Below are 19,172 nucleotides of genomic sequence, written 5' to 3' on the forward strand. Positions count from 1 at the left end.
TATTCCCTCTCTTTAGAACATTCTTCCCATCCTCTTCAGTGCCCACTTCTCAAACATCAATATGTTCTTATATTTTTCTTCTTTTTCCTTTTTTTTGTGGGGCAGGGCCTTATGCACCTGCTAGGTAAGCCCTTTAACATGGAGCTACATACCTGCCCACCGCCCCCCCCTACTATGTTCTTCAGCATAGTCCCCACATACACACTCAGGGCACCTCTATCACCAGATTCATAAAAAGTGTGAACAAGACTTCAGCCTAAGCACAGTCCTACTGAAGGCAGGAGGCAGTTCCCACTTAAGCCCACCCCCAGCCCTGTGCCAATAAAAAAAAAAAGGAAATCAGGGACAGTTTGCTGAACAGATAGTTTGAGGCGGCAGGCAGGGAGTGCTTCTCCCTAGGAAATTAAAGTGGGCTTGAAGATTAGGTAAGCCTCATATTCACTGGCTGCCACAAAGAGGGAATTTCCCTTTGTTTCCCCAGAGGGGCCCACTGCTGTGATGGGATCTCCCTGGGGCACAGGGTCAGGGCACAAAGGGAACACTGCAGAGCTCTTCCATGCCCAGCAGTCTACCTCTCTGAAGACCTGCCAGAAGAAATCCTTTGTTGCCCTCACAGGAGGATTCTGAGTGATAAAGAGACAAAGGCTACTCTGAGATAGAACCCAGGCCCATGTCTCTCAAGTCCTCCTAAAAGTAAAGAGAACTGAGGAGTTGGGGGTGGGGACTATAAAGGCGGGAAGGGGTAGCCCCTTCACTGATGTAAACAAGGATGTGGCTTCTGTGGCCACACTTCCCCCCCCCCCAGCAGCACTTCCAGCAAGTCACATGTCCTGCACACAGGCTGGGGGCCCCCTGCTGCTGCCTTTCTTAGAAGCCAGGACCACAGAGACCGCTGTGGCTGCCCTAGGCTGCTGGAGGAGCTATTTCTGTAGGCTGAGCTTGGGGTGTCTGGAGGCAGTGCTATCTGCAGCTGCAGTAAACAGGAACTGAGATGGGAGTGAAAGAGTTACACAGGGGTCTAACACCAGGCTCAGGGAGACAGGCAGAGGTATTGGAGAACACATACCTCCTACAGAAGGGTCAATGTTCACTGGCAGGCCTGGGAGATCTATCTGCAATAGTTGGATGCCAGATGTGGGAAAATGGGGGAAAAGAGGGGAGATGGTGGGACAGGGAAGGGAGCTAGGGTAGAACCCCATGAGGGTCTCCCCGCTTTCCTTGCCATTGATCCCTTTGCCTGGGAGAAAGGCCCTGATACCTCCTAGGTGTGTGGCACTGGACAAGGCCTTTTAGTCTCTGGGCTAAAATGCCATCACTCATAAAGTAGAGACTGTAACTCTTTTTCTACCCACCAGGTGTTGTAAGATGACATGGAAAGATTTGCCAAGTACCTGAAGCACAGGAGATGGTCAACAAACAGGAGCACCATTTGTCATGATGACAATGACTTCATAATATTGCTAGCCACCCACGAGTCAGCCAGAATGCTGCCGGAAATGCTTATTAAGCCCTTCCTCATTTCTGTTGCACTTCCTCCACCAGAGGAAAGCCCCAAATGCAGAGCCCAGGCTGACCCCCCTCTTGCAAGCAAGACTGATTTTTTTCCTTTACTGAATCCAAAGTTCTACAGGCCTACCTTCTGAACACTTCATTCAAAAGTTTAGAAACCAAGCCAGGCATGGTGGCACGCACTTTTAATCCCAGTGGCTCAGGAGGCTGAGGCAGGAGGATCACAAGTTCAAAGCCAGCCTCAGCAATTTAGGGAGGCCCTAAGCAACTCAGTGAGATCCTGGCTCTAAATAAAATATAAACAAAGGCTGGGGATGTGGCTCAGTGGTTAAGCACCCCTGGCTTCAATCCCTGGTACTAAAAAGAAAAAGAAAAAACAAAAATAAAAACAAAAAAACTTTAGAAACGTTCTCTAGAAAAATTAGCTCAGTGGTAGAACACTTTGCCTAGCATGTGTGAAGCCCTGAACTCAATCTCCAGCACCCCCACCCCCAAAAAAAAAAGGAAGAAAAAATTTAGTAACCAAATTCATATCAAACTAAAAGACAGGCTTCCCAAATACAGTCCTAAAGTATGGGCAAGTTACAATACTTCCACACTTATCACAGCTTTTGGGACAAACCCCTCCACACTGATTACAAGCTAATATCCTAATTTTGGAATCATTAATGTGGAAAAATGTGCATCTCTGAACCAAGGAAAAGGCAACAGTGCCTGCCCAACAAAGGAGAGCAGGATTTCTTCAATGATAAAAGCAGGAAAAGCATCCATCTGTCACAGGAGAGAACATTGCAAGCAGTTGACATGGATTAGCTTTTCTAATTTTCCTAGCCCCGCCTCCTTCCTATGGAAAGCCCTCCTCCTCCCAGCAGGTTGGCACATGGGGCTGGGGGCCAGGCTGGACTTCCCTGCAGGGGATCCAAGGTGGGGGGAAGAGTGGCCCAATGGACCTGCAGGGGTAGGGGAATTCAGAGAGCTTGTTTTGATAGAAACTGAAACTCCTCCTCTTGCTGACGCTGCACTTGGCCATCTGCACCTGCTCTCCCCTCCCAGGGTCCAGCTGGAAGGGGTCCCCCACCACCCCACCTCTGTTCCCATCCAAAAAACAGGGCTCAGAAATCCTCAGCACAATACAATTGGTTCCGCCAAAGACTTTTCACAATCCCAACTCATTTGATCCTTGCCAAAAAAAATCCTCCTTTACCCAGGAGGGACAATGACACAGAAACATGGCACAGCTGGGCCAAGATTACACATTTGAAAAGGGGGGGACGATGAAGATGAGGCCAGGCTGTTAAGGGATAACTGCTGGCTTCAAGTGATACTACCAACCCCCTACCCAAGCCAGCCAGCTGTCTCCTTAGCCACCTTACTTTCAAGGGCCAGGCCTGATACTACCTCAATTCCCCCATGGCACAAGCAAAACTCAGCTGGAACCCAGGAAAGGCCTGGGAATGGGCAGATTACAAGTATCAGGGGCTGTATCCTTCCCTAGGGCCAGAGGTCTGCATGAATCTTATCCTACACACACACACACACACACACACACACACACACACACACTCACTCTTCTTTTCCTTCTCTGGGCATACAGCAGTATCCAAATGCATGTGAGTAGCCAAATACAGCCAGCAGGGCCTACCAAAGGTAATCTCTGAGACTAAATACAAACACAACAAACCCCACAACAACAGAAAACTATCACATGTAGCAAGTAGATGACCTTGCCACCAACCAGGGAAGACTGAAAGGTGGACACAATATGAGGCTGTGCAAACACTCAGGAACCACCACCCCCACTTCCTTCTCAGTCTTTGCCAGGGGTAAGTGGGAGAGGGAATGACTAATACCTCTAACAGATTTGCTTCAACCTCTCACTCTTGTTGCCTGGGGGAAGCCCTTCTTCCTAAGGTTCCTTAAAATGTAACCAATATTTGCCTAGACTTATGTGGAGATGCAAGACAAGAGAACCCGGATTATCTTTCTAAAGGGCTTTAAGTACATGGCCCTCCCATTTGCTTTAGAGGTGTCTGGGAACCGCCTATTCCCCAGGTTGCAGCCTGCCTGCCAGAAGAGCTCAGCAAGTTCCACTAAGGACAGAAAAGGAAGCTTGGTGTCTGCAAGGAACCTAAAAACAAACCACACAAACGTGAGTACACACAGCAGCAATGGGAGACAGCTACCCTGTCTGTTCTCCACTGCTGTCTTGCTCCAGTGGGAACCCTGGCTGCACAGCAGCAAAAAGAAGCCAGAAAAAAGTTCCCAACAGCCTGTCAAGCAGCTGTGATATAATCTAGGCTGTAGCCCCTCTACCCCAATCAACACACCCTGGCAGGGAAAAACAGAGGAACTCAGCCACCTCAATAGCCTGGTCTCTGAGATATCTGCTCCTTTGCTCAAAGATTCCAGTGGCAAAGATGAAAATATGAAAGGATAAAGGGTAGAAAAAGGTCAAAGGAAGCTGGTTACACGAAGTGGCCCATGGGAATCTTCTGTGGCTTGATTCAAACTGAAACACTGATGTTCTAACACTGGCTATATGAACTAGATAGAACAGGGTTCTGGCTTTCTCTTGAGGCCTCAACCTCCCCATTTATAATACAATCAAAAGTGATCTAAGATCCACCCCTTCTAGTACCGATGGTCCATGTTCCAAGACCAAAACGACCCAGAGGAGTGTTTTGGGGACTCACTGCCATAACACAGCCCACACAGACACATCTATGTGGTCTCTACTTTAATCGATTGGAGGCCAGCACCAGAGCCATGGCCAGAGACAGAGGTTTCTGCTGAGTCAAAGCCACATGGAGAAAGGGAGGGAGGGAGAGAGATTCAGACTCACGTTTCTAGGAGGAGGTTATCTGAGCATAGCAGGGGCAAGGTGGGCCACAGGATACATCTGAGACTCAGACTACCATTTCTACTCCACCCAAGCCTTTGATGATGCTCACGAATATAGTGGAGGTGGAAGAGAACTGAGTGCAGTGATGATATTGGTTCACACAGGGTATACCCAGAACTCAGAGGCAAAACAGAAGGCAGAAGGCCACCTGCCTTGGGATTCCCAACAGTAGAGAGCTACATGCTCCTAGTTGGAAGAGATAAAGTCCAAAAGTCAAGGAACACAGCCAAGTCAGGCATGGTGGTATATGCCTGTAGTCCCAGCTACTCAGGGGACTGAGGAAGGAGGATTGCTTGAGCCAAGGAGTTCAAGATCACCTGGAAAGCATAGTGAGACACCATCTCCCAAAGAACACAAGTCATGGGCTGGGGTTGTGGCTCAGTGGAAGAGCATTTGCCTAGCACGAGTGAGGCCCTGAGTTTGATTCTCAGCTCCACATATAAATAAATAAAATAAAGATCTATTGACAACTAAAAAATATTTTAAAAAAGAGAACACAAAGTCACTCAGTCAGATGACAACCAAGCTAAGAAGCTATGGTTCATTCCTAAGATCATAGAAAGAATGTGTCCTGGGGCTGGGGATGTGGCTCAAGCATTAGCGCGCTTGCCTGGCATGTGTGCGGGCCCAGGTTCGATCCTCAGCACCACATACAAACAAAGATGTTGTGTCCGCCGAAAAAACTAAGAAATAAATATTTTAAAAATTCTCAAAAAAACAAAAGAAAAAGAAAGAATGTGTCCTTTGGACACCTCTGGATTCCCATACCAGCTCTTCCACTAATAACTAAGCTTGCCATTTCCATTTTTTTGGCCATGGTAGGGATCAAACCTAGGACACCATACATACTAGGCAAGTGTTCTACCACTAAGCTGCACCCCCAACCCTCCCGACTCTCCATCTTCTCACCTGTATCATGGGGTAATAATCCAGATTGTTTTTTTAATCTTTACAATTTTATTTTGTATACACATTTGCTCAAAATTGGTGAATTTCTAGGCCAGATTCAGGGAACTGAAGGGCCTTTATAAGTATTTTATATTGTCTAGACCCAAGGTATGCTGCAAACATAGTCTGAAGTAAAATGGGAAATAACATCTTTCTGAAGATAGGCTTAGAAACTTAAATCCAGTAAGTTGATGTGTTTCCTTTCTCTGGTAACAGGGCTGACTGATACCTGGTTGCCAGGCCACCATTTACAGGTATAGCCAGGAAAACAGGGTACAGACCTCCTAAAACAAAACCAACAAGTCCACCCCGTGCCACGGTACAGGTTTCACAATTCAAATCACCTGTACTCAAAGGTAAACTTACAAAACCTTTGAAAGATGCAGTCACTGCCAACAATGTGAGCACTGCCATTGGTAAGCCAGCAGCTATTCTGGCCCGTGTTACATGCAAGACACACCGAGAAAGACTGCTTGCTATTTTATTAGGCCACAGAGAGCATCATTAAATCCAATATACATGGATCCATGTTCAAGTAGATTCCTTTCTGCTCCTGATAGCTGTTCAGTAAGCATAAAGAATGAAGATGAATGCCTGATACACAAAAGTGGTCAAGGAAAAAACATAGTGACCTCTAAGTTTGCAACATACCCAACTCCAACCCTCAGTTATATATTCCTTCCAACTATTCAATGCATGGCAGGAAGTCAGAGCCTGCAGACCTTCACACCAGAGCCTAAGATGACTACCATCTGTCCTTGCAGAGGCTATACTAGAAACCTAGGGGGGACAGAAGGCCTGGGGACAAAGTCCCCTTCCCAGGCACATGTACTGTGTACTCTGCACCAGGGAAACCTCTAAATGAGGCCTAGAGACCAGGGCCTGCGTACTTCTGGGAGAGGCCCTGGGACTTCTGAGGTTTTACAGAGAAAAGCTGAGGGCAGCCCAGTCAGGGGAAATGTGTAGCCATAGTGCTGATAAGGAAAGGCCTTCAACCTACTGTGGTCAGCTCTTCCTGTAAGCTCGGGCCCCTTACTGGAAGGCACCAGTGTGTGTGGCGGGGGGGGGGGGGTTGTGTTTGGGGAGAATAGCCAGATAGATACATATGCATGTACACTGTTTTGTGTGTGCATGGTGGGGATTATTGGGGAGTGAATCCAAGAGTCCTCTACACCTCCAGCCCTTTTTTACTTTTTGAGACAGGGTTTAACTTAGTTGCTAAGGCTGGCCTTGAACTTGCTATCCTCCTGCCTCAGCCTCCCAAATAGCTTGAGATCATAGGCATACACCACCAGACCTGGGCAAACACTGATCTTGATATGGGTTACTGCACACACTAGATTCTCACTAGCTCCAAGGACTACTTCATTGATTACCCAAGACTCAGATGCTTAACCCTACCAGCCACCACCCTGCTTCTCCTACATCTATCCTGAGTTCATTTTTTTTCTTTTTTTGGTACTGGGGATTGAACCCAGAGGTATTTAACCACTCTGAACCATATCCCCAGACTTTTTTGTTTTTCTAATTTGAGACAGGGTCTCACTAAGTTGCTTAGGGCCTAAGTTGCTGAGTCTTTGAACTTGTGATTCTTCTTTCGTGGCCTTCTGTGTTGCTGGGATTACAGGTGTGCAACACTGCCCTTAGCCAGCCCAAGTTCTTGACACAGGGCCTGGCCTCTAACAACCCACCACCTATTCTTTATCTTTTTTTCCCCCCAAGATGCTCCCAAACCCACGGATCTTTCTCTAGGAAACATCCTAGGGAGAACTTTAGCCAGAGGGATAAAAAGACTGGGTTTTCTCCCAGCCCAATAGAACATTTTATTGCCTGGACTGCTTCTGCTTGGTTTTTAGGGAGAGGTAACCAGTCCTCGCCCAACCCTTTCAAAATTTTTGACTCTGAGGCACCACTGAAAACAGTATCTGGGCTTTATCAATGCTATTGTTCCATGAAGATCTACTATGTGTCAGGTACTAGAGGGATTTACCAAAAGTAACATCATTAAACCATTACAACTGTGGGGTCTTTTAGCCCCATTTTCCAGCTAAGAATGAGGCTCAGGAAAGAGCTGCCTGCCAAAAGTCACACCAAGAATCAGTGGCACAGCCAAGAGTGTTGCCTGAACCAGTCCAACCCACCAGTAGATATGGATGGTCCCCAGAAACAGAGAAAATAGCTTATACAGAAGGAACTTGAGGAGCCTTTGAAAACACCACCACTTCAAAGATTGGGAAACAGAGGCTGAGGGCCAGAGAGCTCTTATGAGGGCTAGAACTAGAACCCAGGTCTTCTGATTCCTATCAGAGGGCACTCCTTGGGAGAGAAAAAGGTTACAATATTCCCAGTTTCCCTTAATGGCATGGGACCTCATGACTTCTTGTTGGGTTCACATTCAGAGCTAGAAAGACCACAAAGATCCAGTGCAGGCTAGCTGGCAGATGATATTAAATTATTAATTGTGTTAGGTACAATAATGGCATTTTGATTATGTTAAGAAAGCAAGCCTGGGGGCTGGGGATGTGGCTCAAATGCTAACGCGCTCGCCTGGCATGCACGGGGTGCTGGGTTCGATCCTTAGCACCACATAAAAAATAAAATAAAGATGTTGTATCTACCAAAAACTGAAAAATAAATATTAAAAAATTCTCTCTCTAAAAAAAAAAAAGAAAAAGAAAGCAAGCCTATATCTGTCAGAGAAGCATACAGTAATATTTACAGATGAAATGATCCAATGTCAGGGTTTGTTTAAAAATACTCTTGTTTCAAGGGAGTGAGAAAGAGTGGGTGAGGATGAAACAAGGCTAGCCATGTGTTGATGACTGCTTTGAAGCAGGATGATGCGTACATAAGGGTTCACTATTTTACTTTTGTTTAAGTTAAAAAATAAACCTAAATATCTAGGTTGATACACACATACACATACACACACACACATACACATGAGGAATGGAAACCCCAAATACACCAGAAATAGGGGGTCTGGGTGCAAACCCAGGTATTCTATATCTCAGAGTGACAGCAATGTGCTGTGGTTAAGAGCATGGGCCTCAGACCGATCTATTCCAGGATCCAAATGTTTAATCTACCACATAATATATGTGTGACCCTGAGCAAGTTACTTGGATCCCTGAGCTACTTTTCCCATCTGAAATATGGAAGCAATGATAGTTCCTATGCTCACCTAGCTTGGTAGAGTATTAAAACAGTTTCTTATAGTGTCAGCAGAGCATTCTGTCCCTAATTGATGTTATTGTTCTTTATTACTATCACTCCTGTTATTATTACTCTTGCACTACCAGACTCTCTCATGACCCAGGGATAGAGGCAGGACACTAATTTGAGGCTGGGGCCTAGAGACCATAATAAAATTAGCCTACTCCACCTCAAACCTCTCTCGGTGTCTACTCCTGACAACTGGGACACAACTCAGGGGCAGCCCTAGGCCCTTTAAGGGCTGAGGCACAGACTCACCTACAGCCCGAAATAGACAGGCGCCGTCCTCCTTCATCTGCTTGATGATGAAGCCTTTCTTGTCCCGTAGGGCCTTTTCAAACCAGTGCTCCTGCTGGAGGGAAGAGGTGGGGGTCAGCAACAGGGAATTCCTGCACCACCTCCCCAGGGCCCTTCCTCAAGCTCCAGAGGGGCCCAGATGACTGGCAGAGGGACACTGGGCAAGGTAAAGTTCTTGGCCCTTCTTGTATACTCCATATACTTGGAGCAAGAAACCCTTTCTTTCAGGGAATCAGTTGCTGGACTCGCTCCCAGAGAGGTCCCAGGTGCCCTGACAGCAGAAACCCCATCTGCCTTCTGACCCTTGCTGACCTTGTAGGCAGCCAGAAGCCCAGACCCAGTAACTGCCTGGGTGGAGAATCTGGCTCAACTTCAAGGACTTTCACCCAGGGGAGATGTTGAAGAGGGAGTGACTGTAAAGAGTCTAGATCCTGAGCCCCACATATAGCTGGGTAATTCTAAGGTGTGTAAGGCAAAACGTGTGCAATGTATGACCTCATTTGTGATTGAACACATTTAGAAAATATACATACACACATATGTTTACACACATCTATACGTATGTACGTATACAGACATATATGCACACAAAACTGGGAAGGCCAGACAACAAAATATTATCTCTAAGTGGTAGTATTACAGGTGATTTTCCTTCACCTTCCTTCTTTACAAAGGTATAAAATCCCTTGTCCAAAATCCCAAAACCCAAGAAGGCTTGACCATCAAAAGTCTTAGGGGGGAAAAATACCCGAAGTCTTTATCAAACTCATTTTGCATCATAACCTGACCAAAACTGACATACACCCAGGTATTCCACTTGGGAGTGAATATTCCAATATTTCAATGCAAAAACATTCAGGTATTTGACCATAAGATGTTATACCAAACTTTGCTGGAGTGTTACATAATACAAAGTATTATGAGGCAACTTTCCTAAATTCTGAAATTTTTTCCAAGTTTCAAAGCACATCTGGCCCCAAAGGTTCAGATTAAGTGAGCCTGTACAAATGTGTATTTCTGGATTAAAAAAAAAATGACCGTGTATCACTTAAAACACATTTCCACTTCAAAACAAAACAAAGCAGAAACAGCAGACCTTTCCCAGGCCCACTGCGCCCTCTGCTGGCCTTCGGACCCACAAACAGGGTGGCAAAGCATAGGATCCCAAGCCTGCCCCTTGGGGACACTGTCCTAACCAGATCCAGGCTAATGGTGATCAGACAGAGGATTCCACCTCTCTGCAAGGCCATTCATCCCCAGCTTATGCACGGAGTGGAACGCATTCCCCAGGAAAAACCAGGGGAGAAGAATCTCTGGCAAAGTAGTAAGCACAAGATTTGGAGGTCAAAAGCTCTAGGTTCCAACCCCAGCTGTTCCTCTTATCACCCAATTTACAAGTAGGCTGCCCAAAATCACCAAGCCTCAGTTTCATATCAATTGGGGAATATGTGGTCTTCCTGACAGAGCTACCAAGAATCTCAGGGGAGCTTTAGTACCTGAAGAGGCTTTGTCAATTATATACCATATACTGGTAAGATGGTCACCAATGAGAGAAGGGGAGAGAGACTGGCATAGACAGATGATGTACAACTGAGAAGCCCACAGAAAGCCCTAAGTGAGTAGCTGGACAGGAGGGATGAAGACAGACAAGGGAATACCTAGCCAGCCTCACAATCAAGGCTACAACCCAAGAAAGTATGACTAGATTTCCAGATGACAAAGGCACCTCGAAGTCCTTAATGAGCTTCCATGGACAGCAAAAAGACTCCTTTTTATATACAACATTCCAGCATCCAGGTACCCCTCCTGCCCTGGAGGCTTTAGACTAGCACACTACAGCCATGTATCCCCAATCCATTCCTACCCCACAGGACAGCCATCTCTGAGATACACAGGAGGCTACCACAGTCAGGAGTGTTCAACAGGAAAGCTACAACAATAACTAAAGCCCCAGACCTGACAGAAGCTCACAAACTGCTAGGGGAAGAGCAGGGAAACAGTCAATGACCATACAGTGTGCACAGGGCTGCAGAAGAGGTAAACAATGGGTGTTGTGAAACAGAGGAAGGGACCTGACCCTGCCATTAAGGCTGGCACTTAAGCAAAGTATTAAGACACCAAGACCTCCAGAAACACTGGTTAACTGGATGAGAAATGAAGTCACTTTTATCACAAAACACCAGGGATGCCAGAGCCCAGCAATGAGTTCAGTAAAGGCCTGAGTAGGACTAGGCAGGTAAACAGGGAAGGGCCAGAAAGAAAGAATTCCTATTAGTAGAGTGCCTGCCCCATGCCAGGTGCCAGATGCAAAGAATGACCTCATTTAGCTGTCTGGACCATAGCCCAAATGGTAGGAAGCATTATCCTCATTTTACAAAGGCAAAAAGGAGCTGGGGATGGGGCATCAGTTAAGTCTAGTGTAGAACCAACATAGGAAGCCAAATGAGCCACAGCAAAGACATACCTGGCAGCCCATCCTGGTAAACTCCTGGTTTGTCCCTAATAGCAAAGGAGGCCTGAGGAGAAGATGCCCTGTGCAAATAGGATATGGGTCCAAGGCAGCCAGACTGACATCTAGGCCTGGAGCTAGAGGATGGACTACAGGCCACCCACTGTCTCTTCTCTCTCTCCCTTTAAAATGAAAATGTTGTTTAGGAAATGATGATGTGAGTGGGGGCTGGAAGATAGTCCAGCCATAGGTAAGTTTAAGCTACATAATGCCCTGGCCTTAAGTCAAGTCCAAGCCCTGAACTTTTCAAGTTCACCACTGAGCCTGTGGGGGAGTCCCTCAATAAAGGGCTGAACAAAGATCTTCTCTGACAACAGAGTATCCTAAGAGGCAAGGTAACACTCTGCAATCTACTGGTCTGAAGATCCAAGTGAAGCTGGAGCAGGATATGGAACCCAAATGAGAGGTTCCAATCTAGCTCCACCAATTATTAGCCATGTGATGAACTACTCTGAACCATAGTCTTCCTATCTGTGAAATGGAGATAACAAGCCTCCAAACAATGGGGATACTGGGCAGATCAAAATATTAGAGAACTTATGTCAGAAAGAGACCACCACAAATTCCCTTTCTCTCCCTGGTCTATTCTAGGCTGAATAGTGGCCACTCAAAGATAGCAGATACTAATCCCTGGAACCTGTAAATGTTTACCTTATAATGAAACACTATTTGCAGACATGATTAAAGACCTTGAGAAGGGGAGGTCACCTTGGATTACCAGGTTGAACCTAAATGCAATCACAGTGTCCTTTTTAAGAGAAACAGGGAAATCTGATAGAAAAGGAAACCACATATACACAGAAGAGAAGGCAATAATAAGGATAGACAGAAATTGGAGTGATAAAGCCACAATCCAAGGAATGGTGGCAGATAACAGAAACTGGAAAAAGGACCAGATTCTCCCCCTAGAGCCTCTGGAGGAAACATGGCCATACCAACACATTACTTTTGGCCTGGTAAGACAGATTTTTTTACTTCTGGCCATCAGAACTGTGGGAGAATACATATCTGTTGTTTTAATACCCATTCATGATAGTCTGCCACAGAAGCCACAGAAAATTGATACAACCCCCTTGTAGCACTCCTTAGTGTTTTTAGTTCTAGAACCTTATGGCTGCAAGAAAACATAGCACAGCTCCCATTTTGCATGATCCGCCTCCCAAGCACCTGCCCAGGAAAGGGGTTAGAATTAAGGTGACAAGGGCCTGGAATCCCCACTCCCAGTCTGGGAAACTGCTGACCCAGCCTATGGATAAATGAATGGCCACTGAAGGGGAAAGAGGGCAGGAGAAGATGACAGCAGCAGTGGACAGATGTCTTCCCAGAGCCTATGGCCAAGAGGCGTTTAGTATTCTGGGCTTCACAGCTCTGTCCCAGCAACCCTTGTGCCAAGACCACCCCTCCCCCCAAACACCCAGGAACACTGGCTCAGCTCCACAAGCAAAACAGGCAACCCATCCAATGAGAAATACAGACATCCCTCTCTAAGGACTAACACAAGCCCCCAAGGGCAGAAGAAAGAGAAATGAAGCAGGCCCAATCCTATTGCTGGACTGCTGGGGAGGGATTAAAAACCCAAATATCCTACCATGGAGAAAGAAATGAAGTACTTATACATGCTATACCATGCATGAGATTGAATCACATTATGTTAAGTGAAAGAAGCCAGATCATAGTGGGCTACATACTATATGATTCCAATTGTATTCAAAATAGACAAATAAAGACAAGAAGTAGATTAGTGATTTTCAGGGGGTGCAAGGGGATGAGAAGACTGGGGGATAGTGGCTAAGGGGTTTCTTTCTGGAGTGATGAAAATGCTCTAAAATTGACTGTGGTAATGGATGCACAATTCTATGGCTATCCTAAAAGCCACTGAATTGTATAATTTAAATCAGTTAATTGTATTGTATGTGAATTACATCTCAATAAAGCTGTTAACCAAGCCAGGTACAGTGGCACATGCCTGTAATTTCAGCAGCTTGGGAGGCCAAGGCAGGAGGATTGGAGTTCAAAGCTAGCCTCAGCAATGGCGAGGCACTAAGCAAAACTCAGTGAGACCCTGACTCTAAATAAAATACAAAATAGGGCTGGGGATGTGGCTCAGTGGTTGAATGCCCATGAGTGCAATCCCTGGTACCAAAAAAAAAGGCTGTTAACCACAAAAAATACCCAAGGACCTATAGCACTGACCAGGGAGAAGCAAGCTGAATACCAGCTGAAATGCCATAACACCCCCACCAAAGGTAACACATTCCCCAAAACCAAGGAGTCCCACTTAAAACTTTCATGCAAGGCAGGAGAAGTGGGGAACATGGGATTAAAAAATAGAATGCAACTTGCTTCAGAGCAAGTTCAGAGTATGATTTCCTTGCTCACCATTGCCATTTCATGAACAGAGAAACCAAGGCCTGACAAGAGAAATGCCCCCAAACCACACAAATTTAGTTTAGAAACAGGACTCAAATCCATGTTGCCTAGGAAGGGACCATTTTCTATTTCCCCATCTGCTAACTACCCAATTCTAAGAAAGGCCAAGGAAATCAGCAGGTTCCTAGATGGATACTAGCAATGAACAAGAAAAACCCAGATATTCCTGGAGCAAACCTCCCATCCTAAGCCAAAAGGAAAAACCAGCCAAGGTCTAAGGTGAGCAAAGTCAGATACTTACACACTCAAAAACCCTGGGCAGGGCTGGGATTATAGCTCAGTGGTAGAGCACTTGCTTAGCACATATAAGGCACTAGGTTTGAGCCTCAGCACCACATAAAAATAAATAAAATAAAGGTATTATGTCCATCTACAACTAAAAAATGTATTTTAAAAAAAAAACCCTGGGCAGGGATGACCTTTGCAAAAATGGAAGCTGAGAGGGGTAGCAGTTTGACTACAGCCATAAAGCAGGTCAAGGTGGGCATGGTGGTGCATGCTTATTATCCCAGCAACTCCAGAGGCTGAGGAAGGAGGATCTCAAGTTTGAGGCCAGCCTCAGCAACTCAGCAAGGCCCTAAGAAACTTAATGAGACTCTGTCTCAAAAAAAGAGGTGGGGCTGGGGATACAGCTAAGTAGTAAAATCCCCTGGGTTCAATAACCAGTATTCAAAATAAATAAACAAATAAAAACAGGTCAGCAGAAGATACTGGGGTTTGAACTAAAGTCTTCCCAGCTTTAAACCCATATTCTTTCTACACACAACTCTACCTTTCCACACTATTCAACAGGCCCCAATAGGCAAACCCACTGACCTTATTCACTACAGCACAGCTGGCCACAAAATTTGCCACCCATCAAATGGGACTCTCTCATGGGATAGGCCATTTGTTCTGCCCACCAAGCTTCGATGGCTGGGAGGACAGGGATATAGCCCAGTTCCTCCTCAAAAGACAACCACTATTCACTGGCACCTCCAGGGTAAGTGCTCTGGAACGAGTTCCCTAAAATCTCAAGGCTAAGCAACACCTCACCAGCACCTTATCTTACCAATGAGGAAACTCAGGCAGAATCTATTCTGGTTCATCCAACAAAACCCGAGAGACCCAGAGGTAGAACCCAAACACCCTGACTACAGTGCCAGGATTAACTTCTTCCACCATCTCAACAAGCATGCCCCCTTACAGAAGAGATCCGTGGTGTCCCCAAGCTCAGGATGCTTACAAACCATCCTTTTCAAGGGGTAGACCCCCAGCAAGGCAGCATGGCTTGTAAAGGACACCTCCCAGGAAATGGACCCCAGAGTGCCAAAATGAGTCCTAAAGGGAGTACAGTACATTCACAGAACTAGGACCAGATTTACTGTCCAGACTCCCTCTCAATATTCCCCTCTGCCCAAAGGATCCAACTAGCCTCCAGGCTACAAACACCCATGATGACAGTTTCAGACCAAAACTGAGGTAGCAGGAAGAATTTACCCTCTTCTAATCCCCAAAAGGTCTGAAGATGCACTAGGTGAGGCAAGGAAAAGTAAAGCATCCTTTTCCTTCCTTTGTCTCAGTGGGAGGACAAAAAGCCTCTCCCCATCATCGAAAGGAAGTATGAAGAGCTCACAGAGCTTCACTTCCACATTGTCATGGGGACAAGTGTAAGGGGTGTAAGAAGGTGGCTTTTTGCATTACCATGGCAGTGTGGTACCCTCTTCTCTGTCCCTGGAACCAGGGAAGTATAGCTCCCTATTTCTGTGAGAAGGAAAGAGACTTTACCCCAACCAGGGAGAGAAGAAACAAAACTTCTGGTCCTGACCCCATGAGTCCAGATGATTTATCCTGCCAGAAATAATGATGGGTGGGAAGGGAGCAACAAGAGGGGGCTCAAGGCTAGGCCATGGCCCCTGTGAAGTACAGAGAAGATTTACATGAGCAAAGGGGAAAAGGATATGAGAATAGAATTTCCCAGGAGTGGGGATGCCCCATGCCCCTTCCCTGTCTCTGGGAAGAAACATACTTATAGAAAGCAGTTCAGAAGCTAGAATGTTGCCCTGACCATAGAAGTAGAAACTGATTTCACTTGAACATGGTCAAAATCTCTCCCAATGTCAGAGGGGAGGTCTTAGACTTTATTGTTCCTGACAACCTTCCTGAAAATAAGGGGACCACCTTGGCCCTGACCTGAAGGGGCTCAGCTTAAGGGGATCTAATGACTTGAAGAGCACACAGGTTCTTCTGTCCAATTGGGGAAGTCTCCAACCACACTGAAGATGACCTCATGTCCTCTCCCCGGTGAGAAAGAATCACCTGGTGTGGTAGGAGTGCCTCATGACCAAAGGGGGAGGGTCAAGCCTCAGTACCTAAGGCAAAAAATACCTTGTCCCTGAGGGGAACAGTTCAGGCCTCTGGGAAGCTCAAGACTCCTCCTTGTAATTCCAATCTAACCACCTCCCTGAGGGTAGTGGGAACCAGGCCCCAAATCCGAAAGCAGGAAAACTTGTTTCTAAAAGCCCCTATGACTGGAGGATACACATGTTTTCTGAGGTCAGTGAGTCAGTACCCTGAGGGAAGATTCAGGTCTTAGATCCTAAGATGGCAACAGTCCTTGGGGAGAGACACAGGACCCTGTTTGTCGGGGACTCTATATCCGTGCCTCAAAGGAAGAATGTTAGGGCACAGTTCTGGTGGGGAGTTGTGCTGTCCAAAAGAAGCGCCTCAAGTTCTCTCAGGAAGTTCAGACCTTATCTATGGAGACAAAACAGTTACTGAGTTATGTATGGGTCTCCTGTCTCTAAAGGTGGCCTTGGCAGAGTGGGTAGCAGGCCCTTGAAGATAAGTTTATATCTGCAGGGTGGCCTCAGACATCACCTCTGGGAACTTACGCTGCCTATGTCATCAGGAGTGGTCTCAGGCTGCAGTTCTCAAGACAGAGGACCCTGACAACCTTGTTGTCAGAAAAAAAAAATGGGATGTTAAAGCCCCAAGGTGTATTTCAGTCCTTATAATTGAGGCAGAAGGGTCTCATATCTTTGGGCAGGCCCTCAGACCCCTGAGAACACTGAGACAACATTTCCTTAGGAGGAAGGTCTCATAAAGAACTCATCTTGTAGCCAGATGTGGTACTGCACACCTGTAATCCCAGGTACTCAAGAGGATGTGGCAGAAGGATCACAAGTTTGAAACCAGCATCAGAAACTTAGCCAGACCCTGTCTCAAAATAGAAAGTCAAATGGGTTGAGTATGTAGCTCAGTGGTAGAGGGCCCCTGGATTCAACTAAAAGCAAAAACAACTCCTCTTGCCTGGAATCTTGGCTGAGAGATGTCAAGCCTCTGAAGAAGCCTCAGATTCTTTAAAAACCCTCATCAAGAAGCAGGAGGACCTTAAACTCCAGTATCCAAAGCTTTGAGTGTCACTCTCTTAAGGCTCAGGCCCTTGATGGAAGGCAGGAAACCAAGATCCCATCCTTTAAAAGAAGCTTAAGATCCTAGAGAGAGGTCTCAGGCCACTTACAGGAAACACAGACCCTTGTCACTCTAAAAAGAGATAAACTTTATGTACCCAATTAATCTTTGACTACTGGTTTTGGCCTTCATCCCCAAGGAGAGAAACAATCTCGGATCCCAAGAGGAAGAAAAATCTTATCTCCTTGAGATAAGTAAGATGTGTGTAGAAGTGCAAGAAGCCTGTAATTCTAGAAAAGGGAGTGTAAAGCCCCTGAAAGTAGGCTGAAAACCCCTCAGGTCCCATTGCTTAGCTTACAAAGGAGAAGAAAGAATTGTCCTGTATGTAGGACGTCACAGAATCTTGGAAGGCTCACCATTCCTTGGGGATGCCCAGACCTGTCTGAGGTTGGGACCTTGTTTGAGTTCCCTGGGAAGAAAATCTTAAACTCTATCCCAGAGGAAAAGAGCTCTCAAGCCACTGTACATAGACCTAAATCCCTTAGAGAGACCTGAGCCCCTGAGACCTCCCTCAAAAAGTACCCCCATTCTGTCTGTGACGCTTGGGAAATCCCCACCTATCGGTCTTACAGATGAAGTCCCAGAACCTAAAATGACAACTACCGCCCCACACACACTTTATCTAGGGCCTCTAACTCAAATGCTTGGGGGAAAGGGAAGAGGGCCTTTCCTGCCTCTTCCACCAGAGAAGAACGTCAGACCCCGGAAGAGAGCCTAGGTCCCTTGGTCACCTCACAGTTTAGGGGTCTGATATGACATATGTGCCCACCCTCACCATCCAGTCCTTACCTGCTCGACGGTGGCAGGGTCCATGGCTTCGATGCGTGCAGCAGCTGCTTCATATTCGTCCTCACTGTTGTAGCCTGCGCCGACCTCTTCACGCTCCGGACTGCCCCCGCCAACCGCGCCAACCCCAGGAGCTTGACGCCGCCGCTTGCTGTGCCCAGGCCCGGAGCAGCAGCTGCCCACGCCCACGGCACCGCCCACACCCACCACCACTCCCGTCGCGCCCACCCCCGTAGCTGATGCACCCAGGGCGTCACCAGGGCCACTGCCGGGACCACCAGGACCCCCGCAAGGAGGTGGTGAGGCCTGTTGTGGCCGAGGGCCCGCCACTGCGCCGGGTGGCACGGCCAGCGCCCAGCGGTGAAGAGCGCCCGGAGGCCCCGGTAGCGGGCCCTGAGGTGGTGGTGAAGCCCGGGGACGGGCCCCTACGACGCCCGAGTCACGGTCACGATCGCCGCCACCCACGCCGGTGCCGCCGCCGCCCACGCCCACACCCCCGCCGCGCCGCGGCGCCGGGGGCAGCGGCCCGGGCGGCGGCGGCTCGTTGGCGGGGTCGGCGTCGGGAGGCGGCGGCTTCTTTTTGGGGAGAATAGTCATGGCGGCACCGCCGAGTACCCCCCAGCAAACCCGGCGCGCGGCACGCCGGGAGAGAACCCGGATGAGGGGGCTCCTGTAGTGCGCGAAGCACGACGGGAACAGCGAGACCCGGATAAAGAGATCGCGGCACCGGTTCGAGAACCGTCGGCGGTGCGCAAGTCACGCCCGGAGAACCCGGATGTGAAGTCCAAGATGAAGGCACGGCGGCAAGTTTGTCGCAGCCTTCTCTCCGAGTCCAGCGAGTTTACTGCTGCTCCTTCTGGCCTTCTGCTTCAAAGGAAACAGGACCAAAACAAGCACCTCTTCGCCCCGCCCCCTCGCAGGTTCTTGAACTACCGGGTGGGGCCCCGGGGAGCTGCGCACGCGCGCCAGAGCGCAGCCCCGCCCCTTGCTCGGAACTACGTGGGCAAAATCGCCGCCGCCGCCACAACAATTGCGGACACCAACCAATCGAAGGAGCTGCGTGGGTCCTCGATGACGCCCGCGGGCCAATCAGAAGCTTGTGCTCGCCCTCCCGTGCCCTCC

The 19,172-nt window shown here is 47.6% G+C and overlaps 1 protein-coding gene and 1 pseudogene across 4 annotated transcripts in view; both read right to left on the minus strand.

The window, feature by feature from the left end:
* The window catches only part of Otud5 (OTU deubiquitinase 5), a 30,005-nt gene extending 11,334 nt beyond the window's left edge, over window positions 1-18,671 (minus strand). For 3 of the 4 annotated variants that reach the window (XM_058578692.1, XM_046442506.2, XM_046442505.2), the window contains exons 1-2: window positions 18,054-18,671; window positions 8,834-8,927 (exon numbers count right to left, since the gene is read on the minus strand). In XM_058578692.1, the coding sequence (XP_058434675.1) occupies window positions 8,834-8,927; window positions 18,054-18,647 (688 nt within the window). In that variant the 5' untranslated portion in view covers window positions 18,648-18,671. The remainder of the gene's footprint in view (window positions 1-8,833; window positions 8,928-18,053) is intronic. The other variant, XM_046442507.2, reaches the window with a different exon arrangement.
* LOC131424123 (transmembrane protein 126A-like) lies at window positions 11-8,827 on the minus strand (annotated as a pseudogene).
* Window positions 18,672-19,172: the final 501 nt, after the last annotated feature.

This window comes from Marmota monax, unplaced genomic scaffold (genome assembly GCF_021218885.2).
Source record: "Marmota monax isolate L192 unplaced genomic scaffold, Marmota_monax_Labrador192_F-V1.1 WCK01_AAM20220418_F8-fsc00170, whole genome shotgun sequence".
NCBI lineage: Eukaryota > Metazoa > Chordata > Mammalia > Rodentia > Sciuridae > Marmota > Marmota monax.